Source organism: Nanorana parkeri, unplaced genomic scaffold (genome assembly GCF_000935625.1).
Source record: "Nanorana parkeri isolate BGI_ZX_2015 unplaced genomic scaffold, ASM93562v1 scaffold731, whole genome shotgun sequence".
Taxonomy (NCBI): Eukaryota; Metazoa; Chordata; class Amphibia; order Anura; family Dicroglossidae; genus Nanorana; species Nanorana parkeri.
In genome coordinates, this window is record NW_017306999.1 from 650,284 (window position 1) to 668,195 (window position 17,912).

The window sequence follows — 17,912 nt, forward strand, 5'->3', positions numbered from 1 at the left end:
TTGTACGATCTGCCCATCTTGGACAGGCAGATCATACTTGCGATCATCCCACTGAGGGGCGGGCTTCCGATGACCGCAATGCTGAATGGGCAGTGTGCGCGTGCGCACACCGGTCCGTTCCACAGCTGTCGAACGAGCAGGCTAGAAACCCGCCGACAATCGTACGATTCTCGGCGGGTTTTCGAGCCTGCTGGTTCGACAAAAGACGTGCGACCGTACAGTAAAAAAAGTCGCACGCCTTCCATACACTTTCCGATTATCGTACGATCGCGGGATTTCCCGCGGTTATCGTACGATAATCTCAAGGTGTATGGGCACCTTAACATACAAAGTGCTGGATGCAAAAAAAATGTTAGTGCCAAAAGGTTTCTCCCAGCCACTACTCAAATTCACACCAGATTTGAATGTAACTGGTAATAGAGAGAGGAAGAGAGAGGAGGGATGTTGCACAGTACAGACTTCAGGAAGTATACTCCCAAGGACCCGGTGAGGTGCTCTTTGGATTTTTAAAATCAGAAATCAGCTTTATTGTAAAAAGAAAAACAAGGTACAATGGTACATAGAGGCATAGCCCCAGAAGCGCGATAACATTATCAGCATGCATCAGAGGTATAGGGTGAACGTCAATCACAGTAAGGTTATCGTGACATAACATAGCAGAGTTGCTCAATTCCAGCAGTATATCCGACAAATATCTACCATGGGCACATCTGGTGTATCTACTGCAACCTATATGACATTAAAATCAGGCGCCATGTGTATCGTGAGCTTAGTATGGTGTATAGCAAGAGAGCAAATCTCAAGGCTAGAGCACTCCGTCTTTTGTATGTGCCAGTTGTGTCGCATATGTTGTTTCATGCGAACAAGAGGTCTGCCCTGCTCAGTATCTGTAGGAACAGGATGGGGGAGGGGGTAGGATAAGGGAAGGAGCAGGGGAGTGAAAGTAGATTAGAAGAAGGGCAGCAGGAGTGGGAACTCAGATAGGCCGGGTGGTAGCGCGTCAAACGTGTAGGGTCGGCGTCCCCATTTGGGTTCAGGGGGGTACTGAGGTCATAACTTGTTGGTAGGTATCCGAACCCTGAAACGCGGTCCAGGGCCTCCAGGTGGATCGGAAGAGTTCCTCAGTGTTCCATATCGTAGAAGTCAGGTCCTCCATGAGACACATCTCATCAACCTTGGAGAACCACATCCTGAGGGTGGGGCAGCAGGACTGCTTCCACAACAGAGGTATGCATGAGCGGGCTCTTTGGATTTTGACTACAGTGGATTACCTAAAGCCTGTCTCTGAGCAAATGGGGCCCTCCAACCCGTTCAGTTTTTTTTTGTTTTTTTTTAGAGAAACACTCTCTCACCCTGTCTGCCATCACTCCACCCTCTGAATATATTAAAATGCTTACATCCTGAAAGAGGTGGGGTCCCCAAACCTGCAATGGGGGGATGGTGATCTACTCCTGGCCTGGAACCCAGGCCCACTATCAATGGGCCTTGTTGTAGCATGCACAAATTACAAGTACCAAGCACAATAAGCATTTTAATATACTTGGTACCTGTACATTTCCGCATTTTACAATCATTTTTGAACCCCCTCGTTGTGACATCATCACGTCCCCGCATCACGCCCCCGCATCACGCCCAAGAGGACCCCACTGTTGTACAGCCAATGGGGTGTGTCTATGTCACCCAGACAGTGACATAGGCACCTGAAGAAGCACCCTCCCACTCTGCGGTCCAGAAAATTGCGGGCTCGGGACCATCACGTGAATGCAAATTCGGGTAACAAAAAGTGGCTTTAAGTTTAGTTTGTTTTTTATAAATCTCAGCGATTAGGCTTACGTTGTGTAACCTGGAAATGGCTGTAGGACACCCACCTGAGACTGCCACGTAGACGCCTGTTTCAGTCTTTGTCACAGGATGTTGTAGTCCACAGTAGAGGTGCCCATCTATGGAGTCTTTAAGGAGAATGCTGCTACTGGCATGAATAAGTCCACCAGAGGTGTTTTTCTTTGCACTGTGATACACTGGCACCGGCTCCCCATTTCCTTTCATCCAGAACATTGATGGCTCTGGAAACCACTGATCAGAGGAACATGAGAGAAGGACAGCGCTGCCCTGCAGAGCAACTGATACAAGAGGTGGGGTCCCCAAACCTGCAAGAAACAAGATGGTGTCAGACTGATCAGTAGAAAGCGTGATCAATGTAGCCATTCTTATAGGTACAGGGGTATTATTATTATTATACAGGATTTATATATCCCCAACAGTTTGCGCAGCGCTTTACAATATAAGGAAGACATTACAATCACAATACAATTCAAGACAAGATGATAAGGAGAGCACTGCACATGAGGGCTTACAATCTAAAAGGGAGGGGCCAGTGGTACATGAGGAGGTAGCTGTGTGGGGATGAATTGTTTGAGAATGTGATGGTTGAGTGGTTAGGTTGAGGTGGGATAGGCTTCCCTGAAGAGATGAGTCTTTAGGGAACGCTTAAAGGCAGTCAAGGTGGGAAACAGATGGACAGGTTGGGGTAAAGAGTTCCAGAGGATGGGAGAGACTCCAGAGAAGTCCTGGAGGCGAGCATGGGAGGAGTTGACAAGGGAGCTGGAAAGCAGGAGGTCTTGGGATGAGTGGAGTGGACGGTTAGGGTGATACTTTGAGACAAGGTTTGAGATATAGCCAGGGGCAGAGTTGTGGATGGCTTTATAAGAGATTGTCAATATTGTGAATTTTATCCTATGGGCGAGTGGAAGCCAGTGCAGGGATTGGCAGAGAGGGGCGGGGGATGGAAGCCAGTGCAGGGATCGGTAGAGGGGGCAGTGGATGGAAGTCAATGGAGGGATTGGTAGAGGGGGGTGGGGGATGAAAGCCAGTGGAGGGATTGGCAGAGGGGGGTTGCAGACACTGAACGGTTGGTAGGGTAAATGAGTCTAGCAGCTGCATTCGTGATAGACTGAAGGGGGAGGAGCCTGTGTAGTGGAAGGCCAATGAGGAGGGAGTTGCAATAGTCAAGACGAGAGATAACAAGGGAGTGGATGAGTAATTTTGTGGTTTCATTGGTGAGGAAGGGGCGTATTTTGGAGATGTTACGAAGAGGCGGTAGGATTTGGATAGTGATTGGACGTTGGGAAGAAAGGTGAGGTCCCAGTAAAGGATGACATCTAGGACCTTGGCATGGGGGAGGGAGGGATAGTTGTGTCATCCATAGATTTAGTTTTTTTGTCTCAAAATTTATAATAGGGCTTTCCAGCCCAAGTGTGTCTTGTATCACCTACAATTAGCCAAGGTGAAGCCATTTTTATTATGGGACATTGTTTTTCCTTGGTCTATTACCCAAGATGTCAGTAAATCTAGTACTTCCCATGGTGTGCATGGCCACCTTCCTGAAAAAAGGTTGTCTGGAAGGGCCAGAAAGGGAAGATCTCAGGATCGAGAATGAAGGTAAGTATTTCTCCAGGTGGGCTACACACAGGAGGGGCATTGGAGCATGTCTTAAGGACAAAGGAACCGTTTTATAAGTTTTAAAATTCACATTTCCCTCATTTCTTTCTGGATTTGAAAAATTTAAGTCAAACCACATTTTTCTTAGCCAGCTTGTTCATCACTGCTCAGAACTAGTAGATCTGCAGCCACTGCCCTGACCTCATTTTCAATGCCACCATGACCGCCATAATAATGGAACCAAATGTGATGAGTTTTGGTCAGACTAACCCACTACAGTGAGCGTCATGATTCCCTCGCCATCGTTCTTGTCCACGCTGTTCTCCACAAAGCAGTGATATTTGCCCGCGTCGGAGAGGCGGACCTGATGCAGACTAAGCGACAGGTTTCCTTTGTCCGGTCCAGCCAGCATGAAGGCTCGACCGCGATAGTCCACGCTCTGCTGCTGACGGTCTTCGCGCCCTTCTTTGAGCAGGAAGGCGATGTTGTGGTAGAGGTCATGAAACCAGCGTACCTCCAGGCCAGCCGCAGGCAACGGCGGGGTGATAGTACAAGGCAGAATAACGTCCGATCCCACCGCCGCCACCAGGGAGTTGGGTTGAGTGTGTATCTGAAACTGCGCTGTGAAGGGAGAAAACATGTAAAGAGCTAAGTAACGTCAAAGGAACGTTGGAAGTCCTTATCTGGATAAAGATTCAAGGGACTGCCAAGATAAATTGCATTTTCAAAAGAGGCCAGAAATGGCAGCCTCCATGTTTCCAATAATTCAAGCTAATGCTAGTACAGGCATACCTGGTTAACATTCTGAAAACATATTTCAATTTTGTGACGTTCATTTATTTGATAGTTACCATGAATATAGTCAATTTTTCCCTTTTTTCTAGAGTTTCTGGTCACACTGTAAGAACTCCAGCCAGCTGATTGGCTGACCAACGTAGTGACATCAATCACTCCTATGCAGAGAGCTGACTCTGCATAGGAGGAGAGAACTGGGTGCAAGCGTGGCTTTCTCCTATTCCATCACCCCCACCTCTGGTCACTGAAAGGATGTGTTACTTTCTGGTCACACTGTAAGAACTCCAGCCAGCTGATTGGCTAACCAACGTAGTGACATCAATCACTCCTCCTATGCAGAGAGCTGACTCCGCGTAGGAGGAGAGAACTGGGAGGAGGCGTGGCTCTCTCCTATTCCATCACCCCCACCTCTGACCACTGAAAGGATGTGTTACCACAGTATGATGCCACCAATGTCAATGTGTTGCTATATGTATATATATACTGCATATATATTGTGGCAGTGCATGGCAATGCCACTGTGTTATCTCCATTCCTGTGTCCAGAATTTGAGTGGCCAGCACATGCTGATGGCACTGGTGTGCACAGCCTTTAAAATAAAGGTGTTGGGAAGGGTTCAAGGCTCCACTTGGGAGACAGGAAAGCTCCACCCGGGGGGTCAGAGTGGAGTCCAGTGCAGCGGTCTGCTGTGGATTGAAAAAACCCCAGTGTGCAGGTTAGCACATGACTCAGGCTGTCTGGATGACCAGACAGTGGCCTGAGGTCTGAGGCCGGAGCGGCGGTGCTGCAAATGCAAAGCCAGGAGGATGGATGGTCAGGTGCTGCCATGAGATGCTAAAGAACCCCTGCGAGGGTAATTGTTCTATTTTGTGAACTTTGCTTTAATAAAAGTGGGCAAGGAAGCCCTTGAATGAAGATTACAGCGGGTGGATACGTCCTTAATTCGCTACTGTTTGGAGCTAATTCTCACAATATATATATATACATTTTTTTAAAGGTTGCAGCCTGTCTTAGAAGATCTTTGCTTAGTTGAAATTTTTTGGGTTTTTTTTTACCTTAAAGTGCCATGTCAATATATAATACGCCAGGCTTTTGGTGCCCAAAACTAACCTACCGCCTTGGTCTTGCCACACTCTGCCCAGGTTTCTCACTAAGGATATCAATCTTCGTACAGTAAACCTAAGAACACTGCAGGGGATGACCATAGCATGACCTTAGCTGCTGCACAGGCTCCTGGAAGGGGCAGGTAGCCAATTACAGGAACAGTTGGATGAGGATTTTTGGAATTCTTCTCTCTAGAGTACTGTTGTCATCCTTGAAAGGAGAAGAAATAGTTTTTGTTCAGCAGTTATAGAAAGACTTAGCTGTCTGCAGACCAAAACAGAAAGGCAGTTTTTAATAGCATTGAATTACAAACTGACTTGTGTTGCTGTCGTATAACGTTAGGTTATATCATATATCTTTATTTTTTTTCTTTCATTTTCCTTTAAATAACTGAAAACACAATTGTAGGTGAGAGGCTTTTCAATCCATAAAGCATGAATTTCCTTGTAAGTCACACACGCAAGTGCAGTATTGAATTGCTGCAATGTGATTAAGAATAAGGAACATGAAATAGCATTGCTATTGATTGTCAGTGAATCGCGGTCCTCAAATTTACTGCAGGGATCAATAGAAAGAATCCAGCTCCTCCAGACACCAAGCTGAAATCTTTGCTTGTGTTATTTAAAGGGAAACAACAGGTTCCTACGGGATATGTTTGAAGGCTGGCCGCAGGCTAGCCTGGATTTGTGGGAGGAGCCTGTGCCTTTAAAGACGGCACGGCTCAAAGGGAATTACGTCGGCGGGTCACGAACGTCCCCACCCGCCCATTCCCCTTGCTTTCATTCATTCATTTCATTTACATTCAGGGTATGCCCCCTTTTAGGCATACTGACCTGAGAAAAGATACTGAGTATTTGGGCGAGTACTCATACTCGTCCAAATGCTTCAATACCCCCCGATACCAGAATTTCTGGTCAGGGGGAGATTTCCTCTGACCAGCAGTGCCGCGAGGGAACATGGAGCCGGCTTTCACCGCTAATCAGGAAGCCGGGCGGCGAGTAATGACTCGCCGTGCGGCTTTCTGATTGGCCGAGAAGCCGGCTCCAAGCTGTTTAGCCAGTTCAATGCTTATTGGCTGGGTAGCCGGCTTCCTGGCCAATCAGCATAGAGTCTGGCAAACAGCATGGAGCTGGCTTCCCAGGCAATCAAGAAGCCGGCTGAATGAGCACAAATTCCCAGAGAAACACTCACAAAAACTAGACCCAGCACATCATGTGACGAACCTTAAAACATTAATTGAAAGATACACATTACATAGTATTTGAGGTTGAATAAAGACACAGGTCCATCTTGTTCAACCTATTGTGTGTCTGTATGCGATTGTGCGTGTCCCTGGTGGTCTAGTTTTTAAGAGTACCTGTACCCCTGTATGTTACGGTCTCTGATGAAGGTATCTAAATGCTTTTTGAATGATTCAATGCTCTCTGCTGACATCACTGCTTGTGGCAGCGAGTTCCAGATTTTAACCGCTCTAAGTGAAAAAAAAAGCCCCTACGCCCCTAGTGGTTAAATCTCTTCTCCACCAGTTTTAGGTGGTGGCCTCTAGTCACACGGGGAGGGGGCTCCAGGGAAGGGATGGTGAGCTTGGATCTTTGATGATAGCTGCAGATTGAAATAGATTGAAAACAAATTTGGAAAATAAGCTAATTTGCTAATTTTAAAGATCTCCTAACCTAATAAAATTGGTGCTCCTCTCGGGTCCTAAGCCCCGAAAACAACAAAACCAGGGACCTTATTATCATGATGACGGATGACATACAAAACATGTATTTCGGAATAATATTCTCCGTGCAAGTCTTCACAAGGACCTGCGAAAACCAGTCTCTTCCCCAAACCAAACAGCAGAAAGATATATTGTTATCCTATTTGCTGTCAAGAGTATTCTAGAGAACAGGAATGAAGGTGACTGAGTTGAGAGTAATCACATTCTTCCATCTACTGTATTTTTGGAGTAGAATTGCAGAGCTTGGCCCTGGTAGCTACGTGCAGCCTCTACATTGATTTGCAGTTTCATACAGCTGATACCTCTGTTTCTATTAAAACTAGAAACAGGTTGAAACTAGAAATAGGTTTAAGAGTTTCTCTTTCCTAGAAGGGCTCAGAGCCGGGAAATTTTATATTCTGCACTTCCCCTCCCTCTGCGCAACTGCCTAGCTGGTTTTAAACTGGTTTACTATATGTGGGGACATTAAAACCTCTTTGAATGTCACGAAACCCATTGAGGTCTACGAGCGAGTGAATCCTGCTAATACATTTTTGCCACTTTATGGGGATAATAGGCAACGTATTATAAAAAAAAAAAAGGCAATGGGGAGCTGGGCACCGCCACAGGGGACATTTAACAAGCAAAACCATTGATGTGACTTTGAAGGCAATGTGAAAAATACAATTAATTATTTAATTGCATGCTTGGGAGATGCCTTTAAGCTGTATATGATGTTATCGAACAGTGCGATTTGCATGCACAGCATCAGCGACACTGTTTTATGGCATCACATATGGGATGTGTAATTGATTTTCTCAATTTTACATTTAGCATGGCTTGAATACAGGAACAGCACCCCAATCAGATTCATTGTTTTAGGTAGTTTTGGCTGTGACCCTTGATTTTTTTTGATCCATCAGTAATAGGTCTGAATTAAACAGAGGAAGTAGCAGCCACAACATATTTAAAAGATAAAGAAAAGTTTACTCTTAAAAAACATAAATACGGTACTGTATATGTCCTGAATATTGTTGATTGTCCAACCAGCAACTAGGGAGGGGATAATGGTATATTTCCCCCTCCGTTCTCTCCCTTTGTTTGTTTTTCTTTTTTGTTTCATCTTGTCTTTTTTTGTATATGAGTATGTTAATATGTTTGGTCATTATTATTTCCTTCTGTATTAATTGATTTTGGATATGGGAAAATGGAAAATCTAAAACATTTTATTAAAAAGCATCTAGTTAAAACAAACATAAAGATTGTGCCGCCCCAATAGGGACACAGAATATGAGATGCATAGCCTCAGTTAATATTAGCATTGTTATATAGGTTAGAATTTATATAGTGTGATTTGCCTAACTATTTTCTCATAGCTAAATTCATGTGTTATCCTATGCTGCCATCTAGTGGCCTTTTGTTGTAACAAGCATGCTTTCTGTAATTATTCCTCATGTGACGATGTATTTCCCCCTAGTGTAGCCCCTTCCTGCTTCCTGTGTGCAGTACTTCCTGTGTCATGGCACAGCTACTAGCCACATGTAACAAGGACACACATGTAATCTGCACAGTACGGAGGAAAGGCATCATTTTCTGACCGCACAATACTATCACCGTTCAACTGCTGTTCCTATCATCTGCTGTAATCCTGATGTTAAAGAATAAACACCTCTTTTGAATGAATCGGTATTGACGAGTTCAGCTATCTGACGAGGATTGTCCGCAGTGAGTATATCTGCTTATACAGGCCAGGCATAGAGGTCTCAGCAAGGGATATATTTCGCTATCACAACGATCGGAGCCAGAATAAAGATAAAGGTTTCATCTTACTATAAATTGGCCAGTTGCAAAACCATTTCATAGTATAGTTTGTGAGCTTCCTTTATACCACACTGTAGTGTGTTAACAGTTTAATAAAAAGTCAAATAGCCTTATGGGATCAGGAAGGATTTTTTTCCCCTGTTGGAGAAAATGGAACCATGCTTTATATGTTTGTTTGTTTTTTTGCCTTCCTCTGGATCAACAGGGGGTAGCTGTGGGCATAGCGTTCTCTTTAGGCTGTTTTTATCCGTATCTCTATAGGTTAAAATCAATGGTCTTTTTTCAACCTGACTAACTATGTAAAAAACAGGAGTGATAACAAATACTCCAAAACCCCAACCCCACATTCCACACACCCCCTCCCATCCCCGTATACCATATAATTCCCAAAATATTCAAAATATAGACTTTGGGTATGTGTTTTGGTAGAAAAAAGCTAGCATTAAGACAGTACACAAGCAGTAGAATAGGCAGCAAATAGAAAAAGACAAGAAGAGAGAAAGAAAGAGTGTATTATCTGAGAGACAAAAGCCACAAATATTGCTCAGTGGCTGGACAGTATTTAAGCAGCTTGGCTGGGCCACAATTTGTTAGCATCAACGGATGGTCGCAGGATAGTGGAGCTCCGGCACAGCTGTAATCCTAGGACTGAATCCTTAGCACAGAGGACTCCCATGATACTACCCATGTGTGCCCCTGACCCCAGCGACCGTCGGAGAGAACGAAAATCTAAGAAAGGCCCTCGGAAACTTACTGAATTTTTCCGCTCGACGGGCTCGCCGCGGACTCAAGATGGCGCCGGCTCGTCCAGCACCCTGTCCTCTCTGCAACTCTCCGACAGCCGTAACGAGCGGGAGCCGAAAGGAGGTGGGAGCCAGGTGACCGCCAACCCGGCAAAATCCACGCCCAGACTGGACTCTGGGGGAGCGCAGATACGGCCTGGGGAGGGGGACGAGCGGTCTGGCCCTACTGTGCATGTGTGTGAGGAGATGAATAGCACCATTGAGGATTGTCCCACTGCTGATCGCCCCCTGCTGGACACTACCCTAGGGGACGTGCTTGTGTCTCTTGGGTGCTCCCTGCATAGAGATGTGCTTTTTGCTGCTGAGAAGGGATGTTGACGCCCTGGGAGACGGAGTCGTCCACGTCGAGGACAAGATGGGGGATTATGCGGAGGCCCATAACGATCTTCTCGTCTACCAACTGGCACAGTCAGGTTCTCCGTTGGGGATTAATGGCGGTTAAGATTGTACAGCGCTCCTGCACTTGTATCACGCTGCCGTTCAGAGGCGACACCCGGAGCTTTAGGAGAAGCTGCAGGCTCTCTACATCCGCGTCTTGTCACCGTACTGCTCTACAAAGATGGCGCCGGTGTAGTCGGCTGCCGTCACGACTGCTCTGCAGTCGTGTAAGCATTTCACTGCATATCATACTTGTACGATTGTGTATGTGACAAATAAAATCTATCTATCTATCTATCTATCTATCTATCTATCTATCTATCTATCTATCTATCTATCTATCTATTTGAAAGGGAGAGAAAAGGCAGGTTTTATCTTGAAATAAACTCTTGAGTATATTATTTGAAAGACAGTAGCCACAAGTATTTTACAATGGCTATACAGTATTTAAGCAGCTTGGCTGGCCCAAAATATAAGAGGGAGAGATGAGTTAGGTTTTACCTTGAAATAAAAAGTAAAAAATAATATATCTGAGAGATAATAGCCACAAACATTTACTCTGCACAGGATGCAGAAATGGAAGCGTGTATGGTGAAATTAACAAAAATATTACAGACCAAAGAGAGAGAAAAAGAAACAAAAAATGATAATCTGTATGGCAGAACTCAGAGCTGCCCCTTAAAGTGACATTAAAGTCATAGGTTTTTTTCCCTCCCCCCTCCATGTAAATGTTAGCATTACCTTAAATGATGTTTCTTATTCCGATCTTCTTCTTCTTCTTTCCTGATGTTTTCATCTGTCCCTCCAGCGGTGCGGCGGCTCTACGATCCAGCGCATACTCCTCTCTGCTTGCAGGCACTTCCGATCCAGCGGTGTCTGCATGCGGGTTCACGCGTCCAAGGACCTACCTTGCGTCCCTGCTCGTCTCCCGGCCGAGAATCCGAACTGCGCATGCGCCCGCCCCCAAGATCCTTTGCGGCCGCACGAGCAGTTCCTGATTCTCGGCGTGGGAGCGCGCAGCGAGAACGAGGTAAGTTTAAACTTTTTGCCTATATCTACTGCTTGCTAGCAGTAGATATAGGCAAAAAAAAAAATGGAGGGTTTAGAACCCCTTTAATTGTGGGCCCACTGGTAGTGCACAACAAAAACTGCTCAAAAAACTTTATTACATACAGATTATCATTTTTTGTTTCTTTCCCTTTTTCTCTCTTTTTTGGTCTGTAATATTTTGGTTAATTTCACCATACACTCTTTCCATTTTTGCATCCTGTGCCCCACAAGTCATCTCAGGTTGTATTTTGCTTTCATACATGGCAACAGTGACGAACCCATACACCTCAGTATACCTATCTACTGTCCACAATACATTACATAATGTTTATTTGCCAATATTTACTGTTGCCATGAGCACCATCACGTTTCAATTTGATTTATGATGTTGCTTTTGTTGCCATTGTATTAGATAACAGCCTGTTATGACATCCAGATACCACCTTAGTGTCTCCCATGCTTATTACATTACATTTTTAATGCTGCTGGCTTTATTATGCATTATTCCCTGTTTTTAGCCTTGATATTATCGCCGCTGTGGTTGCTAAGGTACGCTTAGGGGGAACTTTCCCCACCGCTAGAGCCGGAGACCACGGTCCTCTGTCCGGTTCCGCGCACTCGCCGGGTGACAGAGGCCGTGACTTGAGTGCAGATTTCGACCGCCGCCGGTTAACAGGTAAGGCCCTGCATTCCACACGGCGCTCTCACTAGTGGATGGGGGCCCAGCGTCTTGTTGTCGGAAGCCGGACAGGGATGGAGGCAGTAGGCAAAGGATCCTGCTGACCCTGTGACAGCAGGAAGTTCCCCTCTTCCTCCTACTGCTGTGCTGTCTCCAGTGCTTGGTCTATCAGGGATTGCATCACTAATCCCTACATCACTGTGGTTTACCATGTTGGTCGTCTCCTCAAAGGTTCAAAAATGCTGCATGTGTCCTGAATGATGAGCCATGGACACAGTTAGAAGAACCCCGCCTCCCCAGAGCCTGTCCTCAGATCAGAAATCACACAGGTACTTGTTGATGGCAAGCTGCTGCTGGTGCAGCCTCTGCAGCATGGCCAACGTTGAGGTCCAGGTTGTGGGGTTGTCATATATGAGGCGGTGGGCAAACACTGGCTAGGTATAAAATGACCACAAGCCCTTTTGGCTTGACAAGGGGATAACTGGGGATAGCAGTGGCCTGTAGTTGTGGGGCGTGGATGGATTAGGATGGCTACTCCCTTCAGTCTTCTGCAACCTTCCCCTGGACAAATTCCTTTCTCACTTCTGTTCTACCTCTTCTCCCTACTCGGCGGTACCTATTGATGGTCTTCCACCTTATCATCCACCTCATTGCTGCAGCCCACTTGACAGTAGACTTCAGCTGCTGAAACATCACTGCCTTTTGCTACTTCTAGCCTGATGCCCTCTACATCAATGGTCATGGCACCATCTTTCTCATCCTCAATATCTGAAATGAGGAATGCTTGCCCATGACCAAGATCATCCCCCTGCAGTAAATCAGTGATCAGGCAATCAAATACTTCCGCTGACTTCTCATTGCCAGTTTGCAGGACTAGTCTAGTGGCAACCTTTTATATTGAGCGGGCTGGCACATACCAAAGCCCCATTATTGACCCTTCTAAGCCAACTGACCTAAAATCAAAAGCAGTGCAATACAGTTACAAAGAATTAGACAGAGCAAGTTTACATAGTTACATAGTTGATATGGTTAAAAAACCACAGATCCATCCAGTTCAACCTTTTGTGTGTATGTGTGTGTGTGTGTGTGTGTGTGTGTGTGATTCTGAGTCTCTAACAATACCTATAGTCCTGTATACCATGCTCCCAGACAAAGACTTCTAAACATTTTTTGAATTTCACCATAAATTTCACGGGACCACCCATAGTTCGCCTAAACCCATGGCAGCGGTGAACCCAAACCTCACCAATACTCAGCAGTTGCCACTTTCTGTTTCTCAAATCTGCACTGAAATGAGAGCTGGAGTTTGAATGGTTGCTTGTCTTCTTTTACACATCTCTATGACAGGCCTGGCAAGGGGGAGGCAGAGCTGACTTACCTGTAGTTGCAGAAATCAGGGCCAAACAAATCAAGAGTCTCTCCATCCCTGTCCTAGATATTGATGTATCCGCCATGCATTTCCAAGTCTGGCTGGTTTCACTGTTTCATAGTCACTTTGTGCAGCTTCTCTGTCTTGGTAATTATAATCTTTCTTTTTTTTCTTTCTTACCGGGTCCTTTGCTCCATCTCTCTTTGTCTCTCTCTCATTCTCTGTTTCTCTCTTTGTTTCCCTTTCTGTCTCTGTCTCCCCCTTCTCAGTCTTCCCCCTCTTTCACTCTCTTTCTCCTTTACCTTCTATGTTATCTCCAACCTTCTTATAAGGTCTCTCACTCCAGCTTGCTCTCTCTCTCTCTCTTTCTCTCTTTCTCTGTCTCTCTATGTCCTCCCTCTCTCACTCTCTCCGTCTCTTTCTTTGTCTCTTCCCCTATTTCTGTGTCTCTCTCTTTTTCTCTCTCTCCCGCCCTTTTCCTCTTTTGCACTCTCTTTCTCCTTTACTCTCTAAGTTTTCTCCAGCTCTTTTACCAGGTCTCTCATTCGTGTTCTCTCTCTCTCCGTCTCTCTCTCTCCCTCTCTCCCCTTGCTCTTTCTTTCTCTCTCTCCGTCTCTCTCTCTCTCTCTCTCCGTCTCTTCCCTTGTTCTTTCTTTCTCTCTCTCTCTCTCTCCGTCTCTCTCTTGCACACTATGCTGCCTGATAAACCCAAGATTTAACCTCTCACAAAAACTCCCTATTTCCTTTTAAAAAGAGAAGCACATGACCAACAAGCAGGTTACATTGCAACACACAGGAAGAGAGCACAACAAACTCTATACACACAATGAAGGGGGTGATGACCCAGAGACAGTACGATAGTGTGCGAGAGTCACAATGAGACAGTTAGAGACAAAAAGAGTGCTGACGATGGAAGGTCTGCGCCTGTTCTTTCACATCACATTGCTGCTGGCTACGGCAGTCTCAGGTACAGCCTCTCCTCTATGACCCTCTGTCTGTCTCTCTATGACCCTCTGTCTGTCTCTTGTCTATGACTCTCCTAATTTTCTGACACAATGTATCAATATCATTGTTCTAGGTATTGTAATGGTCTTGTATTGTGAAGATAACATGCTACACACCAAATACCGGGCACACTTTCAATGTGTCTTTTGATTCTAAAGTTTTCTTGGAAATAAGTTTATAAGCAGCCTAATCCGGGTCTATTTTCCTCCCCGTATGTGAACATTTACTGGCCATTCTCCAGGATTTGGTCCTCGTATTAGAGGCTCTGGGTGCAGTAGGAGAGTGACAACTCTCTCTGCGGTTACAGATGGTTGATACCAGTAAACAAAAGTTTTAAAGCAGTAAAACCTGTTTAAGGTAATCTGCTACTAGAGTGATGCCTGGTGGATGGGGAACCCGATTGGGACCCCCCAACCAGCTCCGGCATCTCCAAAGCTGAAATATAAAAAAAATATGAAAACCATAAAAATAAACACATATTAAAATAGCTAAAAAACAATAACTACATTATTACCTTCTCCCCTCTGCGTTTAAGGGTCAAAGTCTGTGGACATCTGGTCCGCCTAACCATCATACCTATATGAGCTTGTTGGACATCCCATTCCAAAACCATGGGCAATAATATGGACTTGCTCTCCCCATTCATTTGTGGCTATAACATTCTTCTGGGGAGGCTTTCCACAAGATTTTGTGGATTCCGGTCGGAAATTGTGGCCATTGAGCCCAAAGAGAATAAGTTACATTTACATATACAGCTCATCACCCAATATAAGAATGTATTAGGAGAAGTTAGAGCGTGTTTTCAGTTATTATTGTGAAGTTTATTTGGAAGTAGTTTCTGATGGGACTTGCTTGATATGTTACAACTGTGGCTGTAATTCATTTGTTATTATTATTTATTATTACAATTATATATATATTGCCATCATTCACATCAGTCCAGAGATATGTGACTTCCCCCCTCTCTGTACACTATATGGCCAATGGTTTGTGGACACCCAACCATCACACCTACATGAGCCTGTTGGACGTTTCCTTCCAGAACCATGGTCATTAAAATTAAGTCCACCCACTCGCCTTTGCAGCTATTGTATAACACCCTCCACCCTTCTTGTAAGGTTTTCCACAAGATTTCGGAGTGTGTCTATGGAAATTTGTGCCCATTCAGCCAAAAGAGAACTTGTGAGGTCAGGTACTGATGCTGGATGAGAATCGATGTTCCAAATCATCCCAAAGCCATTAAATAGTATTAGGTTGACCTATTCTCACTGCTTAACAGTAATGGGGACCATGGGGAGGTTTATAGCCCGTTGGCTACACTTGGTTGTTTGACTCTCTATTGCATAGCGGCAAACATTTGGCAAGTACCGTATGTGCCGGCGTCTTAGACGGGTTTTGAAACCTTAAAACATCCCCCAAAAATCGGGGGTCGTCTTACATGCTGGGTACATACAGAAGGATATGGTATACTGTATGTAGCTCTGGCTACATACAGTATACGACGCTGAGCCAATCACGGCAGGCTTTGTATTAATGAATACAAAGCCTGTATTCATTAATACAAAGCCTGCCATGGTTGGCTCGGCGGAAGACGGAGGACTCGCCGGGGATCGTGGACAAGGTAAGAGACTGTAATCCCGATCGTGGCTCGGGGTTACCGCTTATGGTACTAAAAATTAACCCCGAGCCACACTCGGGAATACCGACATGGATGTTAGTGGGTGCATTTAAACATTATTTTGGGCTATACTCATCTTATACGACGAGTATAGCCCAAAACCTATATTTTAACACAAAAAGTAGGGGGTCATCTTATACGCCGAGTCGTCTTATACGCCGGCAAATACGGTAACTTGAGTTTACCCAAGCAAGTTATTTTTCATATTACCCCAGAGTGCAGAACACATGAACCCATATTATTTCCAAAATGGAAATATAAAATGCATTACATGGCCGTGCGTTAGTGGACAACCAAACCTGACACTAAAATGAATTTGTTGGACACCTCATTCTAATGAGGATTTGGATTTGTCCACAACGTTGCAGCTACAGTAAGTTTCTATAGGATTTTGATGTGTGATTTTGGAAAATGTCTAAGCTCAGGCACTGATGTTGGAGGAGTGGGCCTGGCAAGCCATCTTTGCTTCAATTCATCTCGAAGGTGTTCAGTAGGGTTGAGGTCAGGGCTCTATAAAGGGCACTCAGGTTCCTTCACACCAAACTGGTCACACCATGTCTTTATGGAGCTAGCTTTGTACACAGGGGCCCAGTCATGCTGGAACAGCAACGGACTTTCTCTAAACGAATGCCATACGTGCACAGATGTCTAAAATGTTTTTGCATGGTGTAGCATTTAAAGGACCATTCCCTGGAACCACCAGAACTCAATTATTTGGAGGGACGTTCATATACTTTTTGGACACATATGTCGATGTGATGTTCAGGTGTCCTCAAGCATTTGGCCATATCGTGTAGTTTCATGCAAAGGGCCAATCTATTTAGACCACTTTTGATAACATTAGAGCTGAGTTATGAGTCAGAGGGGGCATGTCAGACCTCGGCAGAGAGACCACCGAGAGCAAGGGAGCTTGTCTACAGCATGCTGTCAAGGGAAAGGCTTTTCTACTCTCTAGGAAGCAAATGAACTGTAGGACATTGAACACCGTTTGCTGTGATGCACCTTCAATGTATTTAGCTGATTTAAAGTGAAATTTCCATTGATCTTTACCTTTCCTTAACCTAAACCACTTTGTGATAGTTATTTAATTTACGTTTGTCGGCTATCAGGAGAACTATGAGGGGCGGGTGCTTTTCACTCACCTCATAGTTCTAGCCGACCTGTGACAATGAGACTGTCACAGGTCGGCTCAGTAGATCGGGAGATTAGCGAACACATACCGGCGTTCGCTCACCTCTCGATCCTGTCACGGCTCTCTGCTGGATTCCCCCCTCCCCGCTCCGATCCGCCAGCGCTCACTGGCGGAACGGACGGGGGAGGGGGCGGGTACAGCTGGCTCTGCCTCTAGATAGGCAGAGCCAGCTGTCAGTCACGCAGCTGGGCGGATCCCGGCAGCTGTGGCGTCTCAGTATACCGCGAGCAGCAGCTCGCGGTATACTGCGGCGTCTCAGTATACCGCGAGCCACAGCTCGCGGTATACTGAGCCTAGGGTGATGGGAGGACGCTAGTTTATGTCCTCCCGTTACCCGAAGGAGAACTATGGGGAAAAGCCTTAACCCCATAGTTCTCCTTTAATGCATTACAAGTGCCGGCACGATCGCAGAACATTGAAAGAATTGTAGTTCCTCTATGGTGGTAAGACTAGAATCTAGTTCTACTCTAGCTGAGCTGGATGTCAGGACGTTCTCTGGCTGTGGTAACCGACTTCCGCTGGAGACATTTGTTTTTAGTTGTTGTTTTTTTTGTGTCTTTTATATTTAAAAAAAATGATGTAGCTGCGCCCTCATTACCAACAGGCACATGCCCTCAAATGCCAAAGTAGTTTCTAATGATAACAATTATGTGTTTAGACAAGTGAGAGTTAATACAGCTGGCAGCAAAAGCAGAAATACCAGTGGCAGGAGCCGCACCAGTAAATCCACAATCGAGGAGCTAGGAGCTGTTTGCAAGCCTATCTGAGAACAAAGGGGAAACTATGGGAATAGAATGCAAGCCACACAAGAGTTCACATAATCCATACACGCTGAGTCTTGTCATATTCTGGATGCCTCCAAGCAAGCTCGTTGTCTACTAGATTCGTATAAGTAAAC

General features: G+C 45.3%; 1 protein-coding gene across 1 annotated transcript in view; it reads right to left on the reverse strand.

The window, feature by feature from the left end:
• The window catches only part of LOC108793220 (butyrophilin subfamily 1 member A1-like), a 46,064-nt gene that overhangs the window by 11,544 nt on the left and 16,608 nt on the right, over nucleotides 1-17,912 (reverse strand). Inside the window, exons 4-5 of the mRNA XM_018564174.1 lie at nucleotides 3,709-4,059; nucleotides 1,869-2,147 (exon numbers count right to left, since the gene is read on the reverse strand). Of these exons, the coding sequence (XP_018419676.1) occupies nucleotides 1,869-2,147; nucleotides 3,709-4,059 (630 nt within the window). The remainder of the gene's footprint in view (nucleotides 1-1,868; nucleotides 2,148-3,708; nucleotides 4,060-17,912) is intronic.